This window comes from Homarus americanus, unplaced genomic scaffold (assembly GCF_018991925.1).
Source record: "Homarus americanus isolate GMGI-L3 unplaced genomic scaffold, GMGI_Hamer_2.0 scaffold11022, whole genome shotgun sequence".
Classification (NCBI taxonomy): domain Eukaryota; kingdom Metazoa; phylum Arthropoda; class Malacostraca; order Decapoda; family Nephropidae; genus Homarus; species Homarus americanus.
The window spans coordinates 16,337,005-16,357,824 of NW_024737068.1; the positions used below are offsets into that span (position 1 = coordinate 16,337,005).

At 41.1% G+C, this 20,820-nt stretch overlaps 1 protein-coding gene across 1 annotated transcript in view; it reads right to left on the reverse strand.

Moving 5' to 3' along the window:
• Positions 1-6,509: 6,509 nt before the first annotated feature.
• The window catches only part of LOC121872856 (rho-related GTP-binding protein RhoU-like), a 68,661-nt gene continuing 54,350 nt past the window's right edge, over positions 6,510-20,820 (reverse strand). Inside the window, exons 2-3 of the mRNA XM_042375906.1 lie at positions 11,194-11,382; positions 6,510-10,226 (exon numbers count right to left, since the gene is read on the reverse strand). Coding sequence (XP_042231840.1) covers positions 9,873-10,226; positions 11,194-11,382 — 543 coding nt within the window. The 3' untranslated portion in view covers positions 6,510-9,872. The remainder of the gene's footprint in view (positions 10,227-11,193; positions 11,383-20,820) is intronic.

Below are 20,820 nucleotides of genomic sequence, written 5' to 3' on the forward strand. Positions count from 1 at the left end.
AAAAATCTAAAACTTCATTAAATCCAGTTTCAATATGATTCCTTATAAAATATGTTTTACATAAAATTAAAAAAATCTTTGGTGATCATTCTTAAAAAGTTTCTCTACAACCACAGCTGGGCACTTAAACCGGGCTCTCCTAAGTAAATATATAATACTGTACTACAGTATTTAAATATTAATTTACCTACTATGCAAGTTTTTGTTAGAATACATACCAAAATAAAAATGTATTTATATTTTATATCTTTAATATTTGTCGGCAGGGCCTGTAAAATAAAAAATGTCTGCCCCCCCATTTATCAGCTTACTAGCCATTCAGGCGGTTGGTCTACCCAGTGTTAGTGCAGGAAACAACCAGACTCCAGGAAACCTGTGATGTTTGGCAGGGTCACATTGGATAACACCCTTCTCACATGTGTCAGGGCCAAGCAGGATTTGAACCCTTGTCGTATTGGTGAGAGATACGCACGTTACCACCAGCACTCCTTAATCATCTGTGGTGATAACATTTTTGTAACCTTGCTAACTTTAGAAGATAAAAGATAATTAAGTTAACTGTTTATTGTTGTGTCTCTGATTCTTTGTGGAAGTACAGTACTCTTTTAAATTATTTAAACACAGCTCGCAATGGACCCATCTCTCTGGAGCATTGCCTAAATATTTCCTCATCTGTTTTTGATAATTAATTCTTAAAAATATGGTACTTAACTTGCTGTTAATATTATTTTTCAATTAATTTGTACTTAGTTGGTAATAAATGTGCAGCTGCATACAATTACATTCCAGTAATATTTAAGGTATACTGTATGTGTTTACAAACATTTTGTACTCTTGGAAAATTACAGTGTTGGGTTGTTAAGGTATTCTGCAATATAAGATGTGTAGTGTACTCTATCTATTTTATGTCTAAAGAGGTTGTGGTTTAGGTGTAGTAAATGAAACATGTACAGTGATATCTCCGTTAGCCGGAACAATTGGTGCAGAGCACTTCCAGGAATGAGAAATTTCCGAGTAACGAAATGACTCTCAAAGCCGGAAAAAAATCCCTCATTCCTGGAATTTTTCAGGTAACGGAAAAACATTCTCGGACGTTCCAGAAATTGTGCATTACATCATCTCTCGAACTCCCAAAAATATCCCCCATCCCCGGAATTTTCCGGGTACTGGGAAAATTTTCTCAGGGTTTTCCAGAAAATGTGCCCCTCAGAAAATCGTTCCCAAAACTAGGATATTCTGGAAAATTTTGGCTTTGGGAGCAATTTTCTGAGAAAATTTCAACTCTGGCTATCGGAGAGTTCCAGTTAAGAGGAATTCCAGCTAACAGAGATATTACTTTATCAAGAAGTTAATGATAGCACTTAGTTCTATTTACAGTGATCTCCCCCTCAGCCGGAACTGTTGGTGCTGAGCTCTTCTGGGATGAGAGATTTCTGGGTACTGTACCGGTATTTGCCAAACGCAGTGCGCAAGCCTACGGCCCAAGTTACCCATGCAACTGGCATGTGGTGATGCCATGGAGAATGATGCAATTTTTTGGGTATTCCTGGAACATTTGTTCACAGACCCAGAATTAGGATAATTTTTCTGGAAAAATTCCGGGTCGATTTCAATTCCGGCTATTGGAGACTTCCGGGGACTGGGGATTCAGGCTATTGAAGAGTTCCGGGAACTAGGGATTCCGGCTAACAGGGAGATTACTGGTTCTGTGTTCAGTACTTTCTAATAAGTGTAGCCTTTTTTAAATGATTATTAAATATAAATAACTTTTGGTGAAGGTTCTCATAGGTGGATGGGATAATATATGAATATACATTTAAATATTATATAGTTGCCATCATTATCCATTGTATCTGATCAAGATTTTAATACAGTATGTATTGTTTTTTTTTTAAATGTATCTATATGCTTTTTGAATTTTCAGAATTTAATCCCTTCAATACAGGTAGGCCACTTTTAATGTTTGATTTGGCTAACACCAGACAAATTTATTTAGCAGAGAGACCCCATGTACAGAAGTGATTAATGCCAATAATTACAAAGTAAGCACAAGTACCCTATTTTATATATACAGTACAAGTATCCCCACATGAGAGCGGGCCACACCTGACCATCCCAAGGGCCACATTTGGCCCACGGGCCAAGAGTTTGACATCCCTGTTCTAGATGAATACAGTCTGCTGAGGAAGGAACGGAGAAACTTCACGCGTGTAAGTGAAGTGATCTCTGTAGCCTGACAATGAGGGGATCAAAGAGGCAGACGTTCCCCAACATCAGTGGATGCGGACACTAGCCGAGTAGCTCTGAGCCGATGCGGGGGAGGTACCTTCTCCTGATGAAGGCCTGGGCCGTGTAGGGGGTAGAGAGGTTGCTGAGACCAACTCCTGGTCTGAGACGGAGTAGTCAGGCAGCGCCTGTGAGAAACCAGTCCTCCTTGGCTCGGAACCGGACTCCGAGAACACTAATGAGTCCAGGGAGGGGGAACGAGGGCAGGATCTCCGTGCCACAGAAACTACTCCACTCTGGAGGGCAAGGCACTAGCCATTGCTATGCAGCATTCAGTTACTGTTGCCTCATAGTCAATATCCGTGGCTCTTGTTGGCTTCGGGGCCAAAGATCTCGTTCCCCTGAGGCAAAGCAATGCAGAACCTAAGCAGAGAGAAGGAAGTCGACATCTCAACCAGGCTACAACATAACTTCTGGGCTATTGTTTCTGTTCAGATAACACCTCGGGCCAGTCTTGCATAGTAGCATCTGACTCGTAATCCCATCCTGCCAGAGGTTGTGAACACCAGAGGAGTGAAGCTGCCTTAATCCACATTTTGAATTCTCTCCCCATACATCCAGTTCTCTTCATTCTCGTTTCTCTAATGAGCAGCATCGAGTGCTAGGTTACGGTGGGGTCGAAAATCCTTATGTCAAGGAAATCTTGGTGGCCTGTGTCCAGATTCCTCGAGCACTTATGTCCACACAGGCTTTGTTGGTTGTGTTTGAGGTCCTGTGAAGGAGAATTTCACCTTCCAATGGAAGGAGGATCGGTTCCACCTTGACGTCATGGCAGATTTCCTTCAACATTTTTGCTGTGAGATCCCTTACTTCGTCATGCCTCATGCACACGAAGCCCCCTTTCTTGCACACTGCGGTGCGGTCGATGTTGTAGGATGAGCCACATATGCATTGGGTGGGCAAATCTTCTATGGTCCAACCGTACTTTAGAGCAAAGGCATCTGTGAATTGTTTAATAAGGCTGAAGTCATTTGCCCTTATCAGTAACGTTGTTAGCCAGTTTGAGCCACTCTCCTCCTGCGTGATAGCTACTTTTTTTAAGTTCTCTGACAATTGAAGCATCAGTTTATCACTTTAGGTTTGCTTCCATTCTGTCGTTATGGACTGTCGAATCTTGTTTAATTTGTTGGTATCCACCTGATTTGCTGCATTCTGACCTATTATGCGCTCAGTGAGGGCCGCCGTGAGCTTGACAAGAGTTCTGATGTTCGGTGGCAGAAAGCTCCTCAGGATTAGGCAATGACCTTTCTGCTTGGGTCAAATATTAGCTTTTCACGGGCTTTGGGATAAAAGCGCCCTTGATGGCTTCTTGCAGAGGGTGGAGGAGAGGCCCGATATCGGGGATAGTGCGCATTGGGTAATTCCAAAGATGCTTGACTCCCTGGGTGACTGCTGCAAACACTGCATGTGGCTCAGTTTAGCAATATCTGACAGAGCCTGGATTTTTTTCTCCCACTCATTTACCTTTCCCGTTACATACTCGGTCTTGAAATCATTCGTGTCGATTACCACACCTAGATATCTTTGGCTGTCCTTTATTATTTTGACCTCACTTCCGTCAAACACCTCTATTGCCCAATCATGTTATTCTGACTTCATTATGAGGAAGGACTTGCTGATATTTGGGTGGTATCCTATTTGTGGACCACGTGATGTTACCAGGTCCCACCACTTTTTGATGTCCTCCACTTTTCCTGTTCCTGTAGGGTCATCAGCATAAGTCACTTGCTTGACCTCGGTTGTTTAAAATTTTATTGTATGTTGGAGCATGGATAGGCCTAGTGCATACATTGCCATGGCAACAGGGTACCCCTGCATTGTTCCTTCAGTTGACTGTATGATGGTATCTCCACTTAGGGCTTTGAAGCTTGTTATATAGAGGTCTGTCCAGTTCCTGTAAGTGTTTTCAACATACATTGCAAAGCTTGGACACTTGATCTTTATGTTGTGCAGTGTAGCCTTGCAATATATTATTTTAATGCGTTGGAAGCGTCAACCAGGAGTACTGCCTCACAATCATGCTGCTCAAATACCTTTCTCATGATGTGAATGGCAGCTTCACCCCCAGCCTGGTGGCCAGCACATACTTGCAGGTTCCTTGCAGCTGCCCTGACATCATCATTTACCACCTCCATTATGCATTTTCCAATGATCTTTCTCAGCGATTCCCCCACTCCTATAGGCGTATATCCTGGATTTTTTTCCAAAGTAATGAGGCGGCAGGCCATCAGAGCATGAAGGTGGTGGCAGCACGAGGTTGCTACCTTTCTTGCAAGGGCGGCGGTGGCATTGCAGAGATCACTTGCTACGTCACCAAACTTGTTAGTGCTGAGGATGATTCTCCAACCGTCTGCATCCGGACCTGAAGGGCCTGCCCCTCCCTGTGTCTTCAGTGCTTTTTTTCCCACACCATCCCTCCTGTTATTTTCTCGAACATGACAGCATTTGGAGGGATATAGGCACCCTGGAACCTGATGCCTCCCTCTTTCAGTTGTTGTAATTTATTGGCAAAGCACCACCAGAAGATTCCTCTGTGAAAGATCTTACCGCCGAGGACACTTTTCCTCCACGCATCTTGTTACCAAACTTTCTGGCAGCATCCTCAGTGTTTTTTTGCTTTGTCTCCTATGAATTTTAGACTCTCCTGCAGTGTTCTTGCCTCGCATAGGAGATCATCAGGAGCCGCTTTCTGCCACATTGTCAGTCTTCTATACATTTCTGCCACATTTTCTTTGCACTTAGTCCTTGCATGTGTCCTCTAACTAAATAGATGGGGGTATCGTTGCCAGTATTTGAAGAGCTAATGGGGCCAGGGAGGTGTCATGAGTGTAATTAATTATGAGGCGAGTCATCTCCTGGATCATTTCTTTGGTGGCTGCAAACTTGGGTGGTTCGAAGAGGTTAGCTGGCAACCACCTGACCACATCTGAGTAGGCTTCTTTGACCCACTTCTCTGCATCTTCCCCCAACATGCATTTCCAATTTGTTGACTGTATGTCATTCATCTCCTGAACAGTATTATTTTTTTGACAGCTGATCCCTTTCCTACAACCCACACATCGTGTGTTACTTCTTACATAAATACAGGTTGTGCATTTCTGATTCCGACCTGAGCACTGACAAACACATTTCCCAGCAATGATGTTCACCTGGGCAAGTACTCTAGTCGCTGTGTGTAGAATTGTTTTCTTTACTCGGTGAGCATACCTTGTATATCTTTATACCTTAGCAAGAACAATTGGTGAAAAAGTGGTGTCACTGCCAATTCCTTTACCAACTTGTAAATACTGTAATGTTCTTTACATATAGCACTACTAGATTAATAGCCTGTTAAAAAAAATCTACAATAAAGTGTATTGTTTAACTGCAATATTTGTTTTCATAGTAAATTGTGTAAAACTGGTGTAAAATTTTAGCCACCACCATCGCTCTTTTACTGCAAAATAATCAATGTGTTGCTTTGAGAAATTATCCTTAGATACCTAAAGTAGAATGTCAGTAATCTACTGTATGCTGTAAATTGTTTTTACTTAATAATCTGGTGTTATTGCATCAATATCATGTAAGGCACAATGGGTTTAATGTGTTTCATATGTTGTGACGGCTTGGCAATACCAAGGTATAAAAGGGTAATGCCACCTTTGTGGGAGAAGCAAAAATTTAACATCCTCCAATAATGCCAGAATCCTTGGTTACCGGTAAGTTATTTCTCTTTGTTCGATCGTCACCTGTGAGTATTTGTGTTGCTTACTTATGAACATTCAGGTACAGTATATGTAAAGTACGTCTGTTCATATACATACATGCATGTGTTATGGTAGGTTTAATATTTAGAGGGTCTTATTTCAAGTTCATATGTGAAATGAAATATATCAACATCTGTTTATCTTTGTTTTTAATTGTTTCATCAGCTTTCAAATAAGACATAGGAATAAATTAATATTCTAGATAGACATTTTATATCTTTTAAAGTATCATGAGTGGCTTCATCTGACATTTAAAATATATACTTGAAAGAAATTTATATATCATGGTCTCCAATTGAAGTTAAATTTATTCTATGGTACACAATTAGCAAGTAATTCAGCAACTTCAGTGAAAACTCATCATTAGCACTAGAATTATCATTTATCTCAACTGCAGTCAAGTTACTCAGGATTTCATCCATATAACCAGGCACATGTCAAGTGACTTGCTTTTTAAAAGGATAATGAAAGTGTATATATTGTTCTTTTTTACTCACAAGTTCAGCTGGCTGATACAGAGCAGAGCGGGTACCATTACATCACAGACAAGTTCCACAAGTTGAAGAGAACACATATAGCAGACAAGCCTCAACTACTCCAGGTGGGCCCATAGCAGGTGTCATGGGGACCAGGCACTCAAGGTAGGGCCACAGTGGGTAGCACAGGGGCCAGGCACTCCAGATGGGCCCATTGTAGGTACCACAGGAGCCAGGCAATCCAGGAGAAAAAGGTGGCACAGACCCAGGCACTCTGGATGGGCCCATAGTATGTGGCACAAGAGCCAGGCACTCTGGATGAGCCCACAATTGGTGACACAAGACCAAGAACTGGATAAGTACAGTAAGTGGCACATGAGTTTGGTAATCCAAGTGGGCCTATAGTAAGTGCCGTTAGGACCTGAGCTTCTGCTGCTGGTCTGCTATTGTACAACAGTCCATAGACCAAAGGTAAAACAATGCCTTTACGAGAGAATAGAGAAAATAATGAAGTCTTTCTACACATCTGCAAGAACAAAATTGCATTGTAAAACAGTTGTACAAGGCCTAATTTTTTGTAGACCAATGAAAATAAAATATGCAGGAAACAAAGCTATCTTATGCAAGCCCTGTTCAAATGATAATCCATTTAAAAATAACAAAACTCAGCATTATTTCAGTTTTACTTTATGAGTGAAGGACAGGTGCTGCTGCAATCCTACAGTATTCTGGAGGCAGCTAATGGTGTGAACTTCCAACAGTGGTTGATGTGAAGCTCCGTGACAAGCTGAGTCCAGTAGAGATCTTACACTGCAGGCTTTGCAAGGTGAGAAAAATAATGACATCCAGATATATGTATACATGTTATGGGTACACAAACATAACTTATCTGGTGGTGTACGGAGCGACAACATGGTCTTGCACAATATAAGAAGCACCCCAGAGCACAATCAGCAGTAGGTCAATTCTATGATGAGCAACCAAAGAAAGAATTTTAAATTTTGTAATAAACTCATTTATTTGTTATGTTGTCAGTGTATACTTTTTATATAGTAATCATATAGAAACCTCAAACAAAATTAAGCAAATATACAGTATATTTTTTTTTAATTAAAAGTAAAATGGGTAATTTCTACAGGTCTGAAAGGTCAGTAGCAAGTGAAGTGACCACAAATGAATACACAATACTGTACACATTAATAACCTTTCTTTGCTTCTGGTATTTTATCCAATCTACTTATTAGAATATTCTCTAATAATATTGTGCATGGTTGGTATATAACTGATAAACAAAACAATACAAGAAGTATATAAAAACACCATAGAAATAAGATTCACTACAAAATAGAATATTCCTAACTTTGGGTTACACTTTACTGAAGAACATTACAGTACCGTACCTTACTGCTGCACCATACATGTATTACTCGATATTATTCAACAGCTCACTACTCACAACTAAGTAACAACATACACCACCACAAGATCTCAACTACAGCATCTTACTTGAGTGTTTATATGTTCTTACTTGAATCATAGCATCATAATTAAGCTCATCCTTTTTTTTTTTTTTTGAACACGAGTGAGGCAAAGTATACATGAGGAAGATTTGAGGGACCTAATCAGAGTTCACTACCTGTATATGAGAACATAATAAATTTGACTATAATTTTCAATCTTCCTTTACATGTAAATAATCTTTGTATGATACAGATACTAAATCAGTGACTCAATTAGGTGTGTAATAAGCTAGTTCAGCTGCAAGTGTTATCATTTATGCATATACCATTCATCCTATTGCTTACCAACTTGTAGTACAGTAAATTATATCTATCTTTTTTAGAATGCCTATTATAGGCTATTAATTATTTCATTCCACATACCAATTGCAAGAGTAAATTTATATTTTTACTGTACAGTATTTGTGCAGTGCTTAAGTTCAAAATACAAATAAAATAAATAAACTGTTTTCATGACAAGGCTACAACTTCATATTGCCTCATAGTTACAAGAATAAACATCACTGTTTACAAAATCCTCTAAACAAATTATATGTTCCAACCAGAGAGGTACAGTATTACAAATAACGTACATTGTCCATTATAATATCTCATAAAGCAACAGGGAAAACTGATAATCACACAAATATATTAATTGGTAATGAATAGGTTAATTTGCAAGAGGCTCCAGCAATGTGGGTTGACCAAGTACAGCATAGGCTACATCAGTGTGAAGTCTAGAATGTTTCTGTAAGATACACTGCTGGTTAAACACTTTATGATATAATACAGAATAAAAGATATGCGAGTTGGCAGTTATGTCTGCCTTGTGCAGTTAGTTTTCATACTGCATCATCATCATCTAATAGTAGAATCTACTGATTCTTGAATTTACAAGAATCTTATTGCACGCAGCATTCACTGCCAATACTTCCAAACAATCTCTCTTGCAGTCACACTTCAAGTATATATTTACACCAATATAGACACACACATTCACATGTGCACACAACATAGTGGTCACGTTAAGATCTCAACAGTACAAATACAGTACAGTAATATTAAATCTGTACTGCTACTTGTGTATTTCTCCACTCACATAATTCTTGCTTGGCTCACTATTCATATATCTATCATCTTACTTCCTTACACTAACTATGTACATCACTATCACAACAGTAGGGATAAAATTTCTACCAGCCATGGGGCTTCCACTTGAAGATGATCACAATATGGACAGAGAAACATTCTACACCACACGGCAACAAGGTGTCTTGGTGTCCATCTACTTAACTGTGTGCTTCTGTTTTATTCACTGTTCCAGAGTTTAGCACAAGTTGTCTGAAGCCAGTGCCACCCATGTCTCTTCATCAAGGGTTGGGATGCCCAATACAATGGCTCCCCACTGACCATTCATTAAAAAAGTTCATTATCTCTCAACATTTGCTTTTGGTTGGAAGAATCACGTACTGTATAGTAAAGTGAAGACTATGGGACCCATGGATGAGGAAAAAGAAATGGGAGCCAGAATATATCTAAGTCAGACTTTGTGAAGGAAAAGATTGGGGAATGATGCCCACTTTCAAACTGCATTAGTTGGGGAGGGAAGTGATGACATGGATTGCCAGTAGACTCTAGGAATAGATTTTTGACACATGCGGGGTGTGGAGACCATGCAGGCGGCGGGCTGCGGAGACCGTGTGGGCTAAATTGAGGAGTGTATGGGGTGGGGTGATGGCTGTTGGGAGGTGTGAGGTTCACGTCTCCGCTGAGGTATATCGCCGCCTTGCAGTCCGCTCTCCTGCCCCCCATCGTTGCTGTTGCTGTGTGGCAGAGTAGTGGAGTGGGGTCGATGGGGGCGTGGATCAGGAGAAGCAGCACAGCTTCCGCCAGCCACGTTTCCTGGAGGTGTCATCAGTGTAATCAAGGGTGTTGCGGGCGGTGTGGTTATTGAGAGGTTCGGAGGCCCCGTCCCGTGCACCTCCACCCAATTTCCTGTGCCTGGAAAAGGAACGCTTGGATGACCCTCCTCGGGTGAGTGTTGGGATATTGCGGGCCTCAAGGGCTGCCAGGATAGCTTGGTCGAACACCTCCTTCAGGTTACGTTGAGTGAGCGCTGATGATTCAACATATCCAACAGCCCCTATCTGGTGTGCCAGTCGACGAGCTGCTACCTCCGACACCGGCTGCTCGCGGTACTGTGCTAGATCTATGAGGACCTGGGAATAAATGACTGTTATTAGTCTTATGAATCAAGCTCCCTTGACTACTCACAATAATATGTTGTTAGTGACATTTTAGGTTTATACATTAAAAACATTAATAAAAAGTGGCATTTATATGTGATCTAAGCCTTAATGTGAAAACTTGCATATTAATTTGAAAATACTGTTTATGTTTAAAAATTCCATCTAAAAAATGCCATATACTGTATGTATCAGCACTAGGAATCAAGACAGCAATCTTGTATCCTGAATCAAACCCTCAGAATGTTACACACACGTTTCAACTACTGCACTATGTACGTACTGTATAGGAAAATCCATCATCTTCACGCATGTACGGTATAGTTATCACAAAGAACCATGGAAACCATCATGCATCAGAGACTAACTGTGCTTGGCCTCTGGCTTATCTCCCTTAAGTCAACTGCATTCATCCAAAAATCTTTATTCTTTGCCCATCTAGATGAATTACAGTATTGGTATTATTGCACTTTTTGCCACCAACCGAATCTCAAGAATTAAATTTTTGTAAACAATATGATGTTTCCCTTGCTAACGACTTACAATATACTGAGGGTCCAGAGGGACAACAAATACAATTCTACCGAAATTATTGCTATGTTTGCCCAGACAGGTCCATCTTCCCATAATCTTATCACAGTTTTTGACTTCTTAAATGTTGTACCTTAAACAAATACCAATGTGTGGTCTGTGGAGCACTATAGTTAAGGGGTGAGATGAGATAGCAAATGTGAAGAGTGAGGCATGCAAGAAAGGGAAGAAGGTGAAGGGATGCAATAAGTAAAAGTGTGAGGGTGCGACAGGGAGAAGGGAGTTACGAGTGCGAAAGGCGAGTGGGAAGTTTGAGAGGCACTGTACAACATAATTATGAAAGGAAGTGTGTGAGGGTTGTGAAAGGTGAAGTGTAATGGAATAGGGTACTAAGTGTAGCAGTACTAACCTTCACGTCTGTCCTGAGATCGCTCTGAGTACCGACGAGGACGATGGGTGCACGGGGGTTGTGCTGACGCAGCTCGGGCAGCCACTTCTCCCGTACATTGTGGAAGGAGGTGGGTGACACAACACTGAAACACACCAGGAACACGTCCGTCTGAGGGTAGCATAGTGGCCGCAGCGAGTCAAAGTCATCCTGTGGGAGGGAAGAGGCACCATAGTTAGTTACTCACCACAAACACAAATCCATAAAGCTAATCACTATCAACAATATAACTAACTCTAATATTAACATCCCCAAATGAATTCTTGGAATACAGTATTATGAAATCGGACATGCCGTCATATCCATGGTATATCATTAGTGTGAACTATGATAATTCCAGGTGTGAATGGACAACTGTTAGATAGGGTGGAATCAAAGGCATTTTGTCTTATTAACTCTCCTCCTTTAGTTGACAATCTTTCTTCCCTTTCTCGTCGCTGCGATGTTACTTCACTCTCTCTCTCTCTCTTTCACAGGTACTTTAACGGGCACACATGTCTTGCCCTTGGTGCCCACCATTTCTCTGTGGATGTCGGTCACACTAGAATAACCCGTTATAGTGCATCCTTCTTTCCTCACGCAGCCAAACTGTGGAATGCTCTGCTTTCTTCTGTTTCCATACTCATACAATGTCTCACTTTAAAAAGCTGTTTTCCGGCATCTTTGTGGTGTAGATTAATATAACCTTTTCCTTTTCTTTTTTAATTTCTTTCCATTCTTATTTTTTCGCCCCCCTAGGCCCCGTTGTGGATCGATGACCTGTGCTCGGGTGAGCTATCACCCGTAAAAAAAATATATCCTTATATCCAAATTTTTTTAAAATTAAATTTCCTATTAAAAATATGCGAAAATCCTATGAAAAGCCTCTTTAATTCTTATCTCTGCGCCTAATAATCATCACAGGATTGCAACCAACTAAATGTAATTGAACACCAATCTAACCTCTTCTTAAGTGTTTCAACTACCATGGTTATTTTCATAGTTTAATATATTTTTTAAAGATTCGGTTGAGGCTTGGGCCTGGTTAAAAGTGATTTCGATAATGTAGTGTTTTCCTTTCTCTACTACATAATTTACTTTCCATGGGAAGATTACATCCTGGACACTTACTATAACACTTACAGGTCCTAAAACCGAGGGAGTTCGGGATTGTCAATCGACAGACTTCATTCCAACGTATACACACTGAGTCTTAACATTAGTAGATGCCATTTCTCTCAGAACTTGAATACAATTTAAGTGTTGTAGCATTTATCACAGTATATAATGAAGAGAGTGTTGTCAACTGGTTTAAGGTATGATCATTTTGTTCCGTCTCACACCTCGCCTCTTAGAAGACAAAATCTCACGGTAAGAGTGGTTCCTAACACCCAGTACAGTGTCCTACCGATCCCGATATTTTAAAACCACAACAATCATTCTGTTGTATTTCGGGCGTGAGAAAATAAACTCAGATTTATGACCGTTATACTATGTTTTAACATTTTAGTTTCTTGAAGCTGCATAGACGTAATACAATAATATGGGGAGTGTTTTCTTTTAAAAAGGAAATGATCATTGCTAAACGTTGTCACCAACTTTTGCATTAATCCTTAACTCTAAAAAAAAATAAAAGCTTTCAAATCAACTATTACGTTTCTCAAAGAACGACAATGTGTAATTAAGAAACTGGTGAGCGAGTCACTCTCCCGCCAACTGGAGCCGCAGTTATGTGGCGGCGCTAACACTACCAACTCCCACAATTGCAGGTACAGTACTTATCAAATTCCGGGGCTATGACTCACGGTGGAGGAACGTGCTCTAGTCATAACCCATAACACCCTAACCCAGTAGTAACAACTGTTTGTAATAACCACCCGTGTGACGTCCCTACATATGTGTGATAACGTAACGCTTTGATATGTGTGTGGTTGCCTCTGGCCGTGACTCGCACACAGTATAACCACCGTCCCTACGAGCCTCGCACTATTGATACAATATCGAAATATTCAATTATAAACATTACAATTCCCCCTAAAATAGAAAATAGTACAGTATATAAAAAAATAAGTCGTGAATTTTTAACTACTTCCCTAGTTCCAATATATGATCTACTATGGCACATCAAAATATAATTATGAGAGCGTTGGCAATACTGGCGCGCGTAGTGCAACACGTGGTGGTCCACTTGTTCACTGTATGTCTCAACCTCTGCACCAGGCCACGGCTTCACGTCACAACAATGAAACCGATTCCAGAATGTACCCGACTTAAAATTATTTACTTTACTCATGCTCATGGAAAAGTAAAACAATTAAATTCTTCCTCTAAAATTTGTACGTTATCTGTGTTTAATTTTCGTTTTTTAGAATCTGAAGTTCTTCTCTACCACAACAGATTAGTCTGTTGCCAAACTTCCTGAGTAATTTACATGACCATCAACGCTGTTGCTGTCTGTAAACCAAAAGCCTGGATATACCCACCAGAGCCAGTTTGATCAGGAATACGATCAACAAGCACAGGTATATATGAACAAAATGAGGTCGACATGAACAAAAACAGGTATACATGAACAAATGACAGGTATACATGAACAAACACGGGTATACATGAACAAACAGGTAAACATGAACAAACATACAAACGGGTATACATAAACAAACATGGGTATACATAAACAAACAAGTATACATAACAAAAACAGGTATACATAAACGTACACAGGTATACATGAACAACTACTGGGCTCCATGATGAGGGTCTTGTTGCTGCTGTTAATATGTAGATAACTGGTCCCAGAAAGTTAACTCTAAGTTCTCGTCTTGTACTTATTACACAGCGTCTTTTCAACAGGACTGAATTTGCATGTGTAAGTACCTTGTTCAGTTAAAAATGATCGCATGGAGCATTAGACCTTACAGTATTGCCTATGTAAATATTTCATCTCGTGTTTGTGTTCCATAAAGTAGCCTGAGTAACCTTTAGGGTCCCAGGAGGTGAAATGTTTGAGGGTTTTAATATAAGCATTACATTTATGTTTTATATCCCCTAACCCGGCAGTTTTAACAGTCTAGGCAGGTGAGTTTTAATGGGCAGCGCTACTCAAGATTCGTAAAAAAAAAAAAAACACACGAGAGAATGTAAAACCAGAGAGATGGTGTTAGTACTCGATATTATTTTGCTGTTCGTGTACAGTGCTCCAGAAAATAGAAATAGTTTATATAAAAAAAAATGGCTCTAGATTCAAGTAAGCACCCAAACTTTTGAGAGTAAGGTAAGCCAACCCTGAGCTGATGAACCGACTATGACATTATGACCGAACACGGCTACACTAACTCCCAATTTATGCTAATGTCTTAAAAAATTGAAGCGCACCTCCCTTGTTCGACTGTACACTGTCTGTAAAAATGTATCGGTAAGCAAGATGGCGCACACACCCACCGATCACTTTACAAGAATGACAACATCTGCACGATCCCCCCTCCGTGTATAACTTACGATTTGATGTTAGTCAAAGAGCCACGCTTTTCTTTTTCTTTTTTGAGCAGACTTGAGTGAAAACATAGCTACGTAGGACGTTAGGTTTTAAATATTCTGACACAAATTCTCGAGTAAAGACTGACAAATTGTAACAGACAGCTGACCAAACGACTAGTGTTGAAAAGTCGCTATGATGATTGTGGTGGTGGGTCTGTCGGCAGCTTTGTATCACTGGCACCAACCACCACCTCCACTGAAGCCCCTACTGACTTACCGGCACATCCAACTCATATCCAGAGCAACCCCACCCACAAAGTACAATACTAATCCAGAGCAGCCCCACCCACTAAGTACTAATCCAGAACAGCCCCACCCACTAAGTAGTAATCCAGAGCAGTCCCACCCACTACTCCACAAATCCCCAACACCTACCACTTGCCTGATCACCAGCTCCACAACACAAGGTTACAGCTTCACAATTCATATTCTAATACAAGGATACATTAACCGAATAGTATAAACTATTACAAGAGGAAAGGCGAAGAGTAATGAGAACAGTTAAACTTACACTGTATACTTCAGTATCAAAACGGAGGCAGATCCTGTGTAGCAACTGTACTTGCTAGTTTATTCAGGAATATCATAATGTGACGCTGGTTACATGTGGCACTTGAAAGACCTGAACTTTTGTACTTTATGTGAGTTCCATTCCAAATGTAAAAATCTCCACACATGTATATATCATTCATTAAACCGCACAGTGTAAAGTATAGTCATTGCTGTTTTAAGAAGTTAACCCGAGACCAAAATCCGTGGAAAATAAATAAGTTGGGTAAATTCCACTTACTGTACATTCAGTTTCCATGAGTTGCTTCAACATTACATGTTTAAAAATACATTACTTTTTTTGGTACGCAAATTGTGTAAACACCATTTTCATGCTACGTATTATGAACTAAATAAATTACGAATGTGTTCAATTAATACAAGACCAGCATCTGAAGCACACATGACCAATTACTCAGTACAACAGTACGTCGTGTTGTAGATGATGAACTATGACAATACACAGTGCCGCACATGTATTTACATATCTAAGGATCCATTTTAGCACGGATCAACGCCTGTGTCTGTGATGGATTATGATCACACACAAAAGATTATTGCAATAGTAAGTTTCATTTAAGTTTATGCTTTATTATCCCTTTAATGAAGTATACTAATATCATTCATGTACACGTATTAATTACTTGAACTTTTTTACATGGAAATTATCTCTTTCACTGTTTGTACTTTATTGCTAAATATATTTATTTCAAGGTCGAATATCAGACTGCCAACTGCCCATTACAAAAATTATTAATAAATCGAACATGCACTTAATGGGGACGCTTTTGTGTATATTCCAACCTACCCAAACCTCATGGTCACTACCTATTATGGTACTCAGACTTCAAAAAATCGAAGTCAAGTCGATCGTCAAGGAATCGGAGGAGGAGCGTGACGTCAAGAGCTACGGACCCATGAGAAAGCCACCAAGCGTGCCTGGGTGCTCATGGCAGGTGTCATGGCAGTGTACACCACACTACTAGTTATTGTCAACTTCCGCCACCACCCACTGCCCTTACACACTTCTTCAGTGTTATTATTATGTACATTGCTTTTTTTTTTTACTCCTTTACTCATTCTTTCAACGTTTCCTATAGTTTTCTCCAAAAATGAAACTCTCCAACAAAGAAGCATTGGAGTGTATTAGGGGCACAAATAGGTATGGAAATATTGTAGCTCAAAATTGTGGTGGGAGTTGACGATGAATGCAGGAGGCAGGACAATTGCTCTCCACCACAAGCAGGCAGGTCTACAGGGCAGTCAGTCACATCCGTATGTGGACCCCACCTGGTGTACAACCCCGCACCTCAACACAGCCGTTCCGTCATTATGTACTTTGTCACCAATTTGCTCCCACATCCATCCTCCCTCTTTCTACTAGTGTCACCACACACATGGCTGTTTGGTGACAAATTAGAAGGACGAAGCTAGTTCTGACTTGAATGACCTAATAGTTGTGACTGGTAGAGGATCACCTGAATAATCTCCACACTAGCCTTTTCACCTAAGATTAACCACTCTAATGCTACCTAACCCCCAAAAAAAAAATGTAATAGGGTGGTTAATCTTGAAATCAGCTGGGTGGAGATTCTTCAGGTCATCCCAGGTAGATTATTCTACTTGTCGCTAGGCTAGGGATTAAATATGGCGGAGAACATAAACATGTGATTATACCTATAAAGTTGCTCTACTCCCACCCAACACAACTATGCTGGCTACCTCATAATTTACTCTTCACAGGTAATATGTTTAGGGGATAACATAAAGAACACTTGGAAATGCGTAATATCTACACGCGGGTGATAGGCGAGATATTTGTGCTGTAAACAATGTACACAACAGACCATACTTTTGGTGAGCCTGAGGAGTACGGCAGAGGTTGTATAGGCAGCCGCCAAGTAGTGGCAGCCCATCTGGTAGTGGCAGCCGCCAGGTAGTGGCAGCACACCTGGGAGTGGCAGCCGCCAGGTAGTGGCAGCCCATCTGGTAGTGGCAGCCGCCAGGTAGTGGCAGCACACCTGGGAGTGGCAGCCGCCAGGTAGTGGCAGCCCATCTGGTAGTGGCAGCCGCCAGGTAGTGGCAGCACACCTGGGAGTGGCAGCCGCCAGGTAGTGGCAGCACACCTGGTTGTGGCAGCACACCTGGTAGTGGCAGCACACCAGGTAGTGGCAGCACACCAGGTAGTGGCAGCACACCAGGTAGTGGCAGCACACCTGGTAGTGGCAGCACACCTGGTAGTGGCAGCACACCTGGTAGTGGCAGCACACCTGGTAGTGGCAGCCCACCTGGTAGTGGCAGCACACCTGGTAGTGGCAGCACACCTGGTAGTGGCAGCCCCAGACAACAATAAGGATGAGTCACGTAAACGCCAACGCCGCGGGCTACACAGTTTCCGTCCCTCCCACCGCTAACCGTCGCCCACCCCGTCCTCGAAACATCTGTCTTCGCCATCACCGTCCTCGAAGCCTCTGGATTCGTCGATCACCGTCTTTGTATGTCACCCCCACCCCAAAAATAAAACCATAGTTTCCCGCGCCCTCACCTTCCTAGTCCTAGCCTGTCATGGCTCCCAATCCCTCCATACTCTCCTTTCTCTGTACCACCACCGTACTCGCTTCTCACCCACTCGTTTTCTTCCACCTTGCTTTCCTCGTAACCCTCCCCACTATGTCCTCCCGCACACCGTCAATAACACCTTCACCGTCGTCACAAGGGTGTGGGTATGTGGATCATGTGTACCTGTAAATGTCCTGTGTAACTGTAAATGTCCTGTACCTGTAAATGTCCTGTGTACCTGTAAATGTCCCGTGTACCTGTAAATGTCTTGTGTACCTGTAAATGTCCTGAGTACTTGTAAATGTCCTGAATACCTGTCAATTCCTTGTGTACCTGTCCTCTCTCTTACCCACGGTGCATTAGGTTAGCTCAAATTGAATATACTTGTAGATCACAGCAGAAATGTTCTATAGTACGCACACAGACACACATCCCTGGCCCATTACAAAGTTACTACTACTACTATTAATGCTACTGCTATTACTACTACCACTGTTACTACAACTACTTTCTTTTTAATGTCAAGTAGCCTCCACTCCCCCAATAGTCACACCTTCGCCACCATTTTAATACCTTACTACTACTACTACTACTACTACTACTACTAATAATAATAATAATAATAATAATGTTTAATGTTTCATCACGAATATAATCCGCAACCCACAACATCCTTCACACTACCACCATCACCACCACACTGCATCGTCATCGAGAAGCTGAACACCGACACTAACCGGTTTCCTTTGTGTGTGTATTGTGTGTATTAACTACCACAACAACCTCACATTTGACCCTAACGCAGCCATCTCCTCATAGCTTGTGACTCACCTCTTTAAAAAAAATTGCCTGGCCTTTAACGCCAAGTTTTGTTGATAATCATCCAGAGCGGCTCTTACATTATAATGTAAGAGCCGCTCTGGATGATTATGAAATTGCTAATAAAATACCTCTTATTCGTTATTTCTATCCAATACATTGAAATTTAGCTTTTAAAAGTCGATGAGGGAGACACCAAGCTAGGACATGAAGTGGGAGAGGGGATGATAGAGGCGAGGACAGAGAAGGAGAAGGAGCAAGGATGCGAGGAGGAGTAGGAAGAATGAGACGAAGGCAGAAGAGGAAGAGGATGATGATAGGATGACGGAGGTGAGGGTAGAGAAGGGTCGAGGAGGCAGAAGGAGAGGTCACTTGGGGTGTCACGGTAGCGCATGAGACACCAACACAACCTTCCCAAGATCAAACCTTCACATGAAAAGCATCAAACATGGTCCTCGGTCTGAGTCACCCGTCAATCAGAAAGACCTTGTTTGTTTTTACAAGAACGAGGTCCACGTTTGGTCGCGCGTCAAGGGAAGGATGCCACTGTTATACCAAAAGAGAATATATGTTAGTCCAGTCGTTTTGCTTGAGGAAGATAAAGGTCTATTTGTCCATTTGAGGGCACAGGAAATCATGAAGTCGTCTTGTTATGTGAGGCAATACTCGACTGTACTTAAAGATGGCAACATACTCACTGCAAACAGTTTCATTCTTTAACACGTGAAAGAGAGAGAGAGAGAGACCAATGAGTCAGGACCCACTACCTTGGTGAGCGGATGAGGGAAGGAGGAAGACGACTCAGGTGTTAGCTAGAGATCATTACAGGTGTCACAGTCGGTACTCGGAAAAAATGGCACAATTTTCATTCTAGGAAAAAATGGCATAACGAATTTCACTTCGAGCTCACGAACCACAAACGAGCTCACGAGCCTATGTTTGAAGCTATCCAGCGTTTCGAGTTAAAGATGATGTTTGGTAACTTATTATATCACCTTTGTTTAGCCCTGACTTCCATTCATACACCTCTATTATATCGCCCCTCACTCTACGTCTCTCCAGGGAGTGCAGATTAAGATGCTTTAACATGTCTCTGTACTCAAAGTTCCTAATGCCCGGGATTAGTCTTGTCATTCTCCTCTGAATTCTTTCTAGGGAATCTATATCCATTCTGTAGTACGGTGACCAAAACTGAACTGCGTAATCCAAGTGAGGTCTCACAAGCGCAAGATATAGTTTTAGGATAACCTCGTTAGTCTTGTAACTTACATTCCTTTGTATGAACCCAAATACTTTATTAGCCTTGCTTCGAGCAAATACACATTTTTTACTTAGTTTAAGATCCCGACTTACTTATCATTACTCCTAAATCTTTCTCACAGTCGGATTTCTCTATAACACCGTTGTTCATCTGGTATCTGGTTTCTCTGTTTACATCTCCAAGACTAGGTACTTTACATTTGTCTACATTAAATTTCATCTGCCATTTTCGGACCATTCGAAATTTTGTTTTACACCTCCCTGTACTTTTGCTACAACATTCGTTGGAAATCTTAAACAATAATACGCAATGTGACATCTTTAATTTTGAAATTAATTTATGTACTAGTTTTCACTAACATACGGTAGAATGTTTTAGTTAAAGGTAATAAATGTATTATGTCATGACGTTGATATAACTCTTAAGTAAGTTTCAGTAGGAAACGTTATAATTTTTTTGCGAAAACATGTAAAAAAAAAATAATGTGTCATTTTTTCCAAGTCTCATGATTATGCCATTTTTTTCTGTGCCATTTTTTCCTGTGCCATTATTTCCTACATTTGTCACAGTCATACATCATCTGTTAGCCCGAGAAAACTACATCTTGTGTCGAGATGTTATCTTGGGTGTATCTCTCCTGACCAAATCTACGGCCTGCACTACACCACACCTTTATCACGCAACAATTACACACCAAATCACCACACCACACCACACCATACCTGCACATCAACTCACAACATCACACACCTTTCTACATTGCACTGCTGCACTTCACGCGGCATCACATAACACATGCACTCACTTCAAATTCAACTATTAAACTCAAACTCGCTAATTCTGTCGGGTTTGTGGACGGGCACTGACGGGGTGAGTGTCGAGGT